Here is a 13,301-nt window from a genome sequence, read left to right on the forward strand (position 1 = left end):
AGCTGTGACAGTGTTTAAGAGGAGGGAAAGTGTGTCACTTGTGTCAGCTGCATGTGTAGATGACACTGTGAAAGTGTTATCGACACGTATCATGCCCGTTGTACCCGAAGGGCGCCAGCTTTGCCAGTGACGACACATGAGTCAGTTTGCTGTCATCGGACATTCTTGGGATCATGCCAGTGCCCTCCTTAGTCCCTACACTGCGCTGTAATTTGTACAGAAGCAGTGCTATTTTCACATAGCATTGCTAGCGCGAGTCAGCCGTACTAGAGTCAATCCCAATGTGTCAAAGTGTCAGAACCAGTGTCATCCCACGGCGCTTTGTCACCACATTCCCTCTAACCTACGTGTCATTATATGACACGTGATACGCACCACCCATCCTCAAACCCCTAAATCTCTCCTCCGTTTATTTATTGTACAAGGATCGCCATACCACCGGCACGACGTTATCTCAGAGGAGACACTCACACACACAGGGGTACGAACGCAGGTTGGCATAAGCTGCGCAAAAGGCACGGAGCCCCACTACAGAGCTCGAAAGGATGCGAGAACGCACGACTGTTACCTCTCACACACACACAAACACACACTCAGGTAAACCATCCCGAACGCAGTTAAAACTCGGGCTAAGTAGCTTCAGATCAGAAGACGGACGATATAAAAGGTAAAAAAGCACAGGGAAGACTGGGATGATAAAATAGCAGTAAAATGGGTTCATAAATGAGATATGCGTTGGCAAATACATGATCAGTTTGTAAAAATCCTGCTGCCTTCAGCTTCATCGTACGCAGTCTAGAGAAAATGACAATAAAAACCGCAAGATTCCTACTGTTTCTCTAGACAAAAATGAACACAACTTCAGATCGACGCTCGAAAAAGACGCCAAAAGCGCTAGAGAACACCACTCAAGTCACACACCACCACGGTTTCAGATTCATGACATTGCACACGTTTCCTGGATGGGGACAATACCCCAGCAGCTGGCTGAAGACACCCGGGATGGCACAGCGGATAACGGGATAGTGGATAGCGAGGGGCGGATAACGACGGCGGGTACAGAGAGGATGCCGGATGACGGATATTAGACAGCGGATACAGACAATGGATAACGATAGCGGATACCGATAGGGGACACCAGGCTGTGGATAAAGGATAGTGGATAGCTGATAACTTGGATCGACGGATAGCTGATTGAGGATAACCAGACTGCGGATAATCGAGCAGCGGGATACTCACAGCGGGTCGGGATACCCATAGAATATCCCAAACAGCGAGTATCCCCAGCAGGAACCTACAATGGGATACCCTCCTGCGAATACGACAGCGGATAATGACTTACAGAGAGACAACAGTGAAAAACACAGAGAAATCCCACAGCTAATATCCAAACAGCAAGGTAAACCCTCAGCTGCACCCTACGCTATATCCACCTTTTCACATACCACCTACCGTCTCCCTCTCATTTCTAAAACACAAAACACTTCACACACCTACCTACATCATCTAACCGCTCCAGCTTTCTCTACAACACCCTCAGTGCAGCGCTGCGCGGAGAACAAACGCGGCCAGAAGGGCTGCCGGAGCGAGCTGAGTGACTCCCACACTGTTGCAAAGATCAGTGAAGCACTGGCAAGAGTTGACGATGACCTCGGAGTTGCGGGAGCCGGAGCATTCCTTCGTGTCGTTGGCGAAGCCGCAGCTTCGGATGATGCGAACCTCCTCCAGAACTGTGGGGGAGGGGGAGGGTAATTATTGACAGAATAGTTAGATCATTGGTAGCACCAAACTGGGGGTCCTAATTTCCACGCCGGCTTGGCTTTGGAGCCGGAACAGACGGCGGAGGTCAGGGTCACTGTTAGGGCGGCGGCGGATTTGGTGCGCTAGGGCACCCGCAGCTTGGCACAGGGTTTCACCTAACTACGTGTAAGATATATACGGGAACAGCGGTAGATAAGGGACATAGGCGTCGATCTCCATTACCAACTGTAATGAACATATATGTCGGCGGAAGATTGGAATGGCAGACAAGTTACGGAAGGACAGAGAATATCAGCAGAGAATACCGTAAAGAAGACGCGGTATCACCTTGTAGTCATAACAATTGACAGCACAACCAAACAGCCGCGTACGGATTCTGAGTAGTAATCGCCACGCACTTTCAGGATGTGGATTGCTCATAATTGTTCAATACAATACAATACAGCCAGTCTGTGACTGGTGACTGGCTGTCACCAGTAACCGGGTACAGCTACGACTCACAGAAACACGTGTTAGGCAGAGCGAGTAACATAACGGAGGAGATATAACAGACTACTGAGATAGTGTTACACCGAGCTCACATCTAACACGGATTTCTCTCTTCACAAGTAGCGGACACTTAACACGGAGTATACATTCTGGGGGCGGTGGGTGGACAGTGGAAGGGGCAAAGACAGAAGAAAGTGTAACCAACAACACGACGATGAACCCGGGTCGGATAGCAGGCAAAGGCGGCGTACAAAGCCAGCCAAATACTCAAAGACACAGGTAAGTACAAAGCCTTGGAAACGCCTATGTAAGCCTGTGTACAGGTACTATGAAACAAGGAGGGAAAAACGTGAGAAGAGTAGACAGGACTTGTAAAAAAAAAGTCGGCCGGTGATATCCGACAGCACAGCATAAACAGACAAAATAAATAAATCCACCGTTACATAAGTAATGGGACCAGAGGGACGGGATCGGTAGTCGCAACGGGTCTGGCATGGAACGGTACTACACCAGTTTATTTATGGAATGGTCAAACGCACACTGAAGTGAACGGCACTCTGTGCGGTTTCAGAAACCAGCCAATCACAATCTGACTGACAGAAGGATGAAGAAACGGGGCGGATATAAGAACGAGGAAAGGCGGAAAGGGGAGAGTCGCGACAGTGACGGATCCATGGGAGGGCAAATAGGGCAATTGCCCCTCCGAAACGGCAAAATTTTAACATTACGCCTATATAGAGTGCATGGAAAGAACCACCTTGTTTAAATTAAAATGGCTTGCCCTCCCAAAAATCTGAGCTGGATATCCCAGTGAGACGCGGCGAATGAAGAAGAAAATGGATGGACTGGAAGGGAAGCAAAAAGGGCGGGGAGAGAAGGGAACCGGATGATGATTTGGGGAGATGGGAATGGGAAGATGGAAAAGGAGAAGACAGGAAAGGAGAAGAAAAAAGAAGAGAAGTGATGGGAAGACATGAGATGTGAGAGAACTAATGACAGACGAAACACGAAATCGAGATGTAGAACAGATGGACGAAACGGTACCAACAGACAAAGGGGCGCTGGAGGTAAGCTTCCATCGACACCACTAATCCTACCAAGCCCGCTCCACAATAAAACAAAGGGCCGGTGACAAACCCTCGCCTGTCTGAGCTGTTTGAGCTACCTATACCAGCGGCCTAGGGCCTGGCCTCAACCACACACTCCAACCACTCACAGGCTCAACGCGGCGTGTTCATGTATGGTAATAAAACCAGTTCGAGCTTAGAAATAGATTTTAGGGATAGCTACTACCGGCGGCAGAGCTCGGGTCTGTGAATATATTGCAGAGGATTGTTACTACGGAAAAGGCTGGCGCATTTCGGAGTGAAGGTCACTTGGCCTGGCGAGGTTGTCGACTGGCAGGGTAGGTGGCTGGAGGTGCCGCGTTACAAGGTACTCGGTGATCCTTGGAAGAGGACTGTGATGTTGCCAGCAAATCATTGGGCTGTGATGTTTCAATTATACTCATGGGTGTCGCATAAAATGAAGCGTCCTCCCCTAGACTGTACATATAGTCGACTACAGAATGCTGTTCCACTTTTCACAGGCAATTATTTGCCTGGAGTGGTAGGCTGTGCCGCATCACACGGCACGCTTAATTGCGTGATAAACGGCACAACTTAGCGCTCCGGTCAACTGATAGCTTGAATCTGAGGAGTGGAACATCATTCTGTAGTCGACTATACTCTGCCAACAGGCTGACACTCTTTCGACAGCCAGAAAATCGTATCCCAGAACCACTTCAAATACATCTGCTCTAGCCCGCACCTCATTGCGAGGGATTGACTGAAGTGAATGTTTTGGTATGAACTTAGAGTATATGACACTTATCAATGTAGTCACGGTGGTAGAGTACGACAAATGTGGTACGACATTACCAATATCGCGAGGCTATGATGTACGACGTACGTCTTAGGATTAAGCTTACTACTCTAATAACAACGTTATAGTACGACATGCATAAATACACAGTACAACATTCACAATATAACGAACGGGTGACAGTGACAGTGACACTGTGACAGTACGACACCTGGGTACGACACACAATGGTCTGAGGCGTAGGAAGGCACACATGGTACGGCATATAAACGACACTTTGCAGTCCCACATGGTGTACGATACAACACACATGTTACGACACTTATCGGTCTGAGGCGAATAAGGCACAGGGCCTCATGCTGGACTCCTTATGACAGAACGACACTAATTACCGGTGTGATAAGTGATACAACGCATGGTACAACACTTCTCAATATCGCAAGAGGTGCAGTACGACACGTTTTACAATGCTGAAACCTGGCCTGCAATTCTACACTGTACGACACTAAGCAATGCACACATAACACATGTATAACAGATACTATACCCACAACAAACACATTGGACGACACTTCCCAACCTAGCTAGACATACGCTATTACCAGTCTGATATACACTACAGCACGCTGAACAACACAACAATATAGCAATTGTTACACTGTAACATCACAATACCCATGTACAACACTGCTAAGGAAATGCTAAGGCACTCACCCGTCTCATGCGTAGTTCGACACTTGGTACGACACTTAGAGCAACACATTAGTGTTCACACTACACTCAGTGTAAGATACTTGCATCGGCCCAAGCGACACAAGTGCGGCACTTGCAAGCATCAGACCATTAGCGGTCTGATGCTTGGTACGACACATGGTACGGCACTTTGTCCATTACCACAGATGGTACGACACTCACCGGTCTAATGTGTAGTACGACACATGGTACGACACACTTCGACATTGCAGTATCCGTACGACAGGCAGTACGCCACTTACCGGTCTGATGCGTAGTACGGCACAGTGCCCTCATTCCTTTCTCCTTCGGCTCGGGACAGGTCTTGATAAAACCAGCCGCCTTGGCGCGGGCAGGGTCCAGCTCATACTCGCAGGCGGTGTGGTTCTTGGTGGTGCACTCATAGCACTGAAGGCCAGAGCCTGGGGGTAAAGAGGGAGTCAGAGAGGGAGTATAAGACAAGCCTGGGGATACAAAGGGAGTCAGAGAGGGAGTATAGGTATAACACAGAGGGGAGACAATACTCGCAAGCTGTGTGGTTCTTCGTGGTACATTCGTAACCCTGAAGGCCAGAGCCTGAGGATAAAGAGGGAGTTAGAGGGAGAGTATTAAGCATACGTATACAACAGAGGGGAGAGACAGAGGGAAATAGTGTTAGGTAGACATAGGGCACCAGGAAGGAGAGAGTGGATATGAGGTAGGCACTCAGCAGAGTCATTACCAACACATTACAATTTTACATTTTCCACTCCACCCCGACCTAGAATCGGCCGCAACTTGCTTTTCAAATTCGTACCGTAAGGTGGGGCTATTTGAGACAGTGGGGCTATTTGAGACAGTATTTAAAATTGCTATAAAATAAAAACCACTTAAAATTTATGCTTAATTATTTGCTCAGGCGATTTACTGCTCGATTCCACACCTCCCTGAGCAAAAACATCACACAAAAATCGAACGATCTTCATTTTATAGCGATTTTAAATACTGTCTCAAATAGCCCCACTGTCTCAAATAACCCCACTTTACGGTAATCCTATCTTGAAGCAATCAACTTCCAGACCCAATGCTGAGAAATTGAAGCTCTAAAGAAGCGCAAGCAAACACCCAGTACGATGTTGCCAGGAAGTGAGAGGAGCCACCAGCGGAAATGGGCGTGGCTTTGCCAGATTTTCTCACGTCACCACACGTCCCGATGGGACCAGCAGCAAGTTCATGCCGTGCTCATGGCTTCACGGATATGGCGAATAAACGTCGATAACATCCATCAATCGATAAACAAACGGTCAAAGTTGGGACTGGATTCTACGAATGTATCGCGATAATATGGATGGTCAGTGGCTTGATTAAAAATGGGGTCAGTGGCTTGTTTCAACTGGTGACCATTTTCAAGCTAAAAAGTCATAGATAATGTAATGTAGATAATGTAGTCACAGATAATAACAGATACTCTTCGTTTTGTATTGCTTTTAGTATCGCAGCCTTTATTAAGAAGCACAGATAGGTACACAATTATTTTAATTTTAAATTTTTGATTTCCAGCAGAGATCAAAATTTTGAAAGCAAAATTAATACCTAATTGCTAGATGAACGGTGATGACTAACTTGAATTTGATGATCAGTAGCTGGAGCCTAGTCTGTTTCCTCACACAAAGCTCAGCCAAACTGGAGTTGAAATTGCTTTCAGCTTCCAACTCAGTGGGAATGGTTGCCTAAATGTTTTGATTTTCAATATTGTTCTTGAAGGGTATGCTGGCAGTCCACAGCCCCGCACAGCAATTAGTGCCATCTTTGGATCCAGCTATGTGCTTGTTTATTGCAAAAATGTATATGCGCATGAATCAGGTGTTCCCTTTCAATTTAGGAATGGCATGGGGTCTGTTCCAGCGCCTCCAGAAACCTCCAGAAAGCTCCAGAAAGCTCTAGAATCCTCCAGAGAGCGTTCCAGCGCCTCCAGAAAGCTCCAGAAAGCTCTCGCCAAAGCTCCAGAAACCTCCAGTAGCCTCCAGAGAGTTAGGAGGTCCAAATTTCTCTGGAGGCTCTGGTCTACAATTATGGCGCACATGTGACAATCACGAATGTAAACAAAGGACTTTTGACTGATTATTTTACAACTTGAATGTAAAGAAAATTACATTGCTATAATTTTGTTAATCTTTCTTAATTAAATTGAAAACAAATTTTGTGTTTCAAGAGAGAACAATCGTCATTCTTTTGGTATCTGTGATGCTAATCTCCAGAAATCTCCAGATTGCGTTCCAGCGCCTCCAGTGAAACCTCTGGTAGAGCCTCCAGTCAAGAATTTCTACTGGAGGTGCTGGAACAGGCCCATGGATTGGAGTGCAGATGCCATACTAAGCCATACTAAGGAGTATGTGATGGGGTGCTGAGTGCTGTGACAGAAGGAACTACCTTTTTACATTACACAGCTTGAAATTCCACAGCTCACTCAATCTTATCATTTACAAGAAAAGCTAGATCAATTAATTTTATTAGAACAATGCACCAAAAGTTAAAACACATGAATATTAAATGCTAATGCTTGAATCAAGCATTAGCAGTTTTCTCTTGAAAACCAAAATAAGACCCAAATGCACTGCCTCAGTGGCACATTCACCCAAACAGTAACAATTAAATCACCATAAAAAATGATGTGCAATGTGTCGGACACGGCCAATAGAGCAGCATTTTGGGCACTATTTACCCCCTGTAGCCTACAAACTGTGGGTAAAAGAGAGCTATAAAATAACTTTCATTATGATAGATAACTAAATGATAGATATGATTACCTATATGATAGATAGATATGATAGATATGAATTATTATGATAAATAACTTTCATAACTTTCATTTCATTATGATGATTATTCATTATTTCATAATCATGTGACTTTGATAGGACAATAAGACCATCACAAGCCATGTTAGGCTTTGCAAAGAAAGAATCCAGGAGAAACAAAACAATGATTTAGAAATCAATCCATTTTCTGGACCCACACAAGCACAGAATTGGTGGACATTGGTGATGGAAAGAGGGCAATATCTGACACTGGCTGCGGGCACATCCAGGGGGTCGGGAGGGGCAGTCCCACAGCATCTCTGATTGATGAAACTGCATTATTAATATTATCCTCCCTTTGACAGAAACTTGGTAAATTGAATCGATAAAAATGGCTTCAAATAACACAATAAGTAAAAAAATGGACATTGAAAATTTACACACCTGAAAAAGGAAACAGGAGCATTCAAGCTAGTTCCCCTAGTCCGAAAAACCTCTTACTCGATTTGCCAATGATGTTGAAGCCTCATTTAATCATTGAGAAATGAATATTTGCTATGTAAAGAAAATAATTCAACACTTTAAGAAATGAATACCTATCTTTATTTTGATACGCTGGAACCATTAATATTGAATTGGGTCTGACAAATTGGCACTTTGCCCACACTGCGCCAGAAATGCACAAATACAAGCAATGCCGTACTTACAGGACGAAAACATTGAAAAAGCCACCATTGCGGCGAAGAAAGCCATGTAGGAGTTCATCGTGCAGTCGTATTGTAACGCCAAAAAGCCAAATAAATCCAGTAACTCGCAGCAGGCACACGCACACACCACACGATCCAACAGCCAACAGCGAAAAGGGGCGTTTGCGCTCAAAGCGGCCAAATCTTTTAAACTAAATAGTATATTTTTTGAAACAGGTGAAGCACAAAAATTCTTCTATCAACTTTCAAATTTTTAAAAGTCAGTTATTGATTTTGACCTTTGAAAGTGTCCAGATTTACACTTTTTGAAGAAAAATTTCCTGAATATTCGTTTAATATTCTAGATATACTACTAGCTTCTATAGCACATTATTTCTATTTCAATTTGGCAGCTCAATAATCACAGAGGGCGCTACAAACTCGATTGTAGAGGACGCTAGTATGCAGAGAGCTGCTAAAAAAGACCTGACCAAGTTGGAGTGGTGTTAGGAGTGGTGTTTCACCGGTGATAGCAGCACACTGCTATTCCAAGTTCGCGAGCTGACGTCACACTTGTAGTAGTATTGGAGCAATGGGCTTGTTGAGATCTTCATGGAAACCAAAGTTGACACGTGAAATAGCAGCGTGCTGCTATCATCGGTGAAACACCTCCAGGTTTTCGACCGTCGCCAGTGTCGCCGCGTATCCTAAGGTCTACAGAGCTGAGGCTCCCGAAGCCAACAGAGGGCGCTATGACTGTGACCAACAGAGGGCGCTCTGAGACCAGCGGAGGGCCCTTTAGCCCCACCAGAGACCTCTAATGCTATAGAGAACCCAATGAGACCGGCAGATGATTCTCTGAAGCCAAACGAGAGCCCTCTGGGGCTCTCGTTCCAACCGACCGACCTAAGGTCACCACATGGCTCCTCAACAGAATGTCCTTTGAGCCCCAAGGCCAATAGAGCGTTCATTCAGCCCCAGTGGACCACCGATTGGGGCCCCCTGAGGCCAAAATGATACCCTAATGCCCATTGTCAACCGAAGGCCCTCTGAGGACTACCAGCAAAGGGCCCTCTGAGGCCAGCAAGTGACTTTCATAAGGCCAGCAGAGGATCATCGGTCTCCCTAGGAGACTATGAACCACTAGATGCCGACGACTTATCGCTGGACTCAATGATTTTATGCGAGGCCGAAGGCCGATGACGTATTATGGCCTACTGCTGAATGTGCTGATGAGGTAGCCGTCCCACTTGAAATCATTTGTGAGATGTCTGTTTCTTGTGGGTACTTCCCATCCTATTGGAGACAGGTTAATGTTGTTAGCATTCATAAGAAAGGTTCCAAGAAAATCCCTGACAATTACCGAGCCGTTTCCTTGCTCTCAATTTGCTCAAAAGTCCTAGAGAAGGTAGTTTTGGAGAATCTCCTGCCGGTCTGTCTTCCTGCCATCCCCGCCAACCAGCATGGATTCCTGCCAGGCCGCTCATGTGTTACTAACCTGTCCTGCTTCCTTGATCACTGCTGGTCCTCCATTTCCAAAGGTAAACAGACAGACGCCATTTACACCGACTTTTCGTCCGCCTTCACGTCTGTAAACCATGTCCTACTTCTACACAAACTCCGCTCATCCTTTCACATCACTGGCACTGCTCACTCCTGGCTTACATCCTACCTCAGCGATCGCATGCAGCGCGTTGTTTTGAACGGCAAGCATTCGGCGTGGACTGCCGTGCAGTCAGGCGTGCCCGAAGGCAGCATTTTGGGACCTTTGTTGTTCGCGTGCTTTGTTGCTGACATCCCGAAGTGTATGGAGACTGGCTGCCTGTTATATGCAGATGATGTCAAGCTGTTTCACCGAGTGGGGTCCGATGATGATGTTGCTTTACTTCAGGCCAGGGGCCCGGGAACGATTTTCAAGTTGGGGGGGCGAACCTAGAATATCTGACATGAAGCATACGAACAGTGGCGTAGCTAGGGGTCTAAGGGGACACGTACCCCCCCCCCCCCCTCCATCGGGTTCAAAGGGACCCTGGGGTCCGAGGGGCCCTGCGGCGCCATTTGACCGCTGAGGGCTAACGATTGCCATATTTCGACTTAGAAGCACCTCACGGGCCCCAAATAGCCACACTAAGATCTCCACAAGGGCCCCACGCCGGCTTCTGAGGGCCTTTTATGGCTTTTAAGGGCCCCCCGGTGGTCTCCAAAGGCCCGTTACTGGCCTCTTGAGAGTTTTTACCGGCCTATGAGAGGCCACTTCTAGGGGCATTTCCCGCCTGTGATGGTCCCGCACTTGTTTTTCTGAGGGCCCCATAACGGCAACTGTGGGGCCCTCATCGGCGCCTATGAGGGCCCACGGCCATATCGGTGTCTCTGAGGGTTTCACACCCCCAACTCCGAGTGCCTACACCAGTGCCTAAAAGCCCTATATCGGCGGCTCTGAGGACCCAACCAACACCTGCGCATCTAAAGGCCATCCACAGGTGACTTTTGAGGGCCCCACACTGGTGACTCTGAGGGCCCCACCGGCGTCTGACAGTACCATGCCGGTCTCTAAGGACCCCACAGGACTTCTTCTGTCGGCCTAAGGGCCCCTTGCCGGTCACTGAAACCCCCTGCCGGCTTGTAGAGAGCTCGCGTCAGCAGTTCTAAGGGCTCCACACCCGTATGTAACGGCTTCACACAAGCGTCTATGAGGGCCTACAGCAACGCCTGTAAGGACCCTCACCGGCGCCTCTGAGAGAATCACACTATACTCTGTTCCGTTTCAAGTTTGCAGCCGAAGTACCCTGCTGAAAGCAGTGCGTGATTTCTGTACATACAACTCTTACATTTTAACCCTATTCCTGGCGGGGGGGGGGGCCTCAGGAGCCCCCCCCCCCTGAGGTTTTTTGGTTATTTCTCCCAAACGCGTTGAGCTAGGAAGCTCAAATTTTCTGACTTTTCCTATAAGGCTTCTACGCAACATGTCTGAAAATTTTGAGTTGATCTGACCTCAGGTCAGGTCACCAGAGGCGGTTTGGTGACCCTACCTCAGAAAAGTTTGCAATCACGCCAGAGCTAGAGTTTTTGACCGATCAATTTCTTCTCTTCAGGCTTTAGTTAGGATACCAGTATGTGCAATTTGTATATCTCGGAATTTTGATATCGGTGACCTAAGGTCAGGTCAGTTTCGCGACCTCCCCATTATAAGTCAATGGGGGAAAAATCAACTCCCTGTTTTTACCACTAAAACGGGTCGGAATGCCCCATATACCATACATGACTTCATATACGATCAACCTTCGCTACCTTGAGGTCTGTTTTGCTGTTGGGCAGCTGTGAGGTCATGTGACGTCATCAAAGGTCACCAAAGGTTTTTGGCCAATAACTCCGTACAGGAACAAGATACAGACGCGTGGATGGTCTCATTGTGTTCAGCTCGTCAAGACGCATCGAATGATATACATGATGACCTCGAGGTCACGTGACCTGAGGTCAACCTTTGACCTTGACCTTTCGAGGTCAACATATATATCATTCGATGCGGATTGACGAGAGGATCACGATGATGCCCTTAGTTTGTTCCTATCTTGACTAATTCGAAAGTTATTCGAGAAAAACTCTCTCCATATCTAGCGCCGCCATTTTGACTTTTTCGACCCCTGTGACGTCATCTTTGACCTGACCTGAAAATGACCTTAGTAAAAATTGTAGACCTTGTCCATGCGTATCCGATGCCGTTTACCGCTTGTCGCTATCTTGCTTCGTTCTCGAGATCTCAGGGGGGGGGGCCGAATCGGCCCCCCGCCAGTTTCTTGTCCCGGCGGAGCCCGCCAGGAATAGGGTTAAGACGCAAATCTTGAGCGGAGGAGCGATCTGCTGAAGAAACTCCAACTGCAAGCTTGATATGGAACAGACTATAGCACCTCTGAGTGCCCACACCGGCACCTGCATGACGGCCCCACACCAGTGCCTCTAAACTCTAAGGGCCCCTTACCGCCGGCTCTGAGGGCCTTGCGCCGCGCCGGTGATTCTGAGGGTGCCACCGATAACTGAAGGCACCACACAAGCCCTTAGTGTCGCTGAGCTTTAATCCAATACCGGCCCTCCGAGGGCACCCCGTCTGTGCACCCATTGCCCCACACCCCTTCCTCACACCCAGAGCGGGTAAACTGTGTTATACCTATAGCAACGATTTTACCACTGTTGTATGTATGTTATGTATTTCTCAAAGTTGACCCAAAATGGTCCATTATAAAATCTTGCCTGCCAAACATTAGCCAAGGTCAGGCCCAAACCAAAGCGGGATGACAATAGCAGATGTTGTCAAATCGATACTGTACCAATCAGCAGAAAGCATTCAGATGGCAAGGAGAATGCCGTGTGTTGATGTTTAGATGTATAAAGGAAACAAGAAGGAAAGAAGTCCGGAAAAGGGAGGAAAGATCCTTTCTCGCCGCCTCAATGTTGAGGGGGAGCCGCCCCCTCGGCTCCCAAGTTGGGGGGGGGGGGACAAGCGCCCCCGCTGCCCCCCCCCCCTGTTCCCGGGTCTATGCTTCAGGCGGACTTAGACAAGCTTCACGACTGGTGTAAAACATGGAAACTAAAACTCAATCCGGTTAAATGTCAAACGATCACTTTCACCCTTAGGACAACTCCCATTAGGTCGACATACAGAGTTAATGGTCATGTGCTTAATCGTTGTCAGGAGGTGCGCGATTTAGGCATCCTTTTGGACGCTAGGCTTACGTTTTCGCAGCATGTTGATGCCACCATACGGAAATGTAACAAGATGTTAGGCCTAATAATGCGCAGTGTACAGTTGCCTCGATGTCCCCGGCGGGTCAAATTCAATCGAACTGCGCTGCTTGCCGCCTACAAAGCTCACGTCCGCTCAATTGCTGAGTACGGCAGCGTTGTCTGGAGCGGTGCAGCAAAGACTCATCTTGTGCGGCTCGAGCGAATGCAGCATCGTTTTTTGATGTGGCTGGCATCAAACTCCGACGGAGACGGC

At 47.5% G+C, this 13,301-nt stretch overlaps 1 protein-coding gene across 1 annotated transcript; it reads right to left on the reverse strand.

Moving 5' to 3' along the window:
* Positions 1 to 397: 397 nt before the first annotated feature.
* Positions 398 to 8,810, reverse strand: LOC122370701. Its single transcript, XM_043346539.1, has 3 exons — positions 8,330 to 8,810; positions 5,109 to 5,267; positions 398 to 1,730 (listed from the first exon to the last, which is right to left on the reverse strand). Exons 1-3 carry the CDS (start codon positions 8,385 to 8,387, stop codon positions 1,537 to 1,539), a joined length of 411 nt encoding a protein of 136 aa, XP_043202474.1. The 5' UTR covers positions 8,388 to 8,810; the 3' UTR covers positions 398 to 1,536.
* Between the last annotated feature and the right edge of the window lie 4,491 nt (positions 8,811 to 13,301).

The sequence above is a fragment of the Amphibalanus amphitrite genome, unplaced genomic scaffold (assembly GCF_019059575.1).
Source record: "Amphibalanus amphitrite isolate SeventyFive unplaced genomic scaffold, NRLGWU_Aamphi_draft 001161F_arrow, whole genome shotgun sequence".
Lineage (NCBI taxonomy): Eukaryota > Metazoa > Arthropoda > Thecostraca > Balanomorpha > Balanidae > Amphibalanus > Amphibalanus amphitrite.

What these genes read in the sequence shown, in the direction of transcription:
- LOC122370701 (XM_043346539.1), bottom strand. Translation starts at nt 8,387, where the DNA reads ATGAACTCCTACATGGCTTTCTTCGCCGCAATGGTGGCTTTTTCAATG. An exon ending in TTTTTCAATGTTTTCGTCCT is followed by an intron (nt 5,268 to 8,329) that starts GTAAGTACGGCA and finishes CTTTACCCCCAG; the next exon opens with GCTCTGGCCTTCAGTGCTAT. An exon ending in CCGTACTACGCATCAGACCG is followed by an intron (nt 1,731 to 5,108) that starts GTAAGTGGCGTA and finishes CCTCCCCCACAG; the next exon opens with TTCTGGAGGAGGTTCGCATC.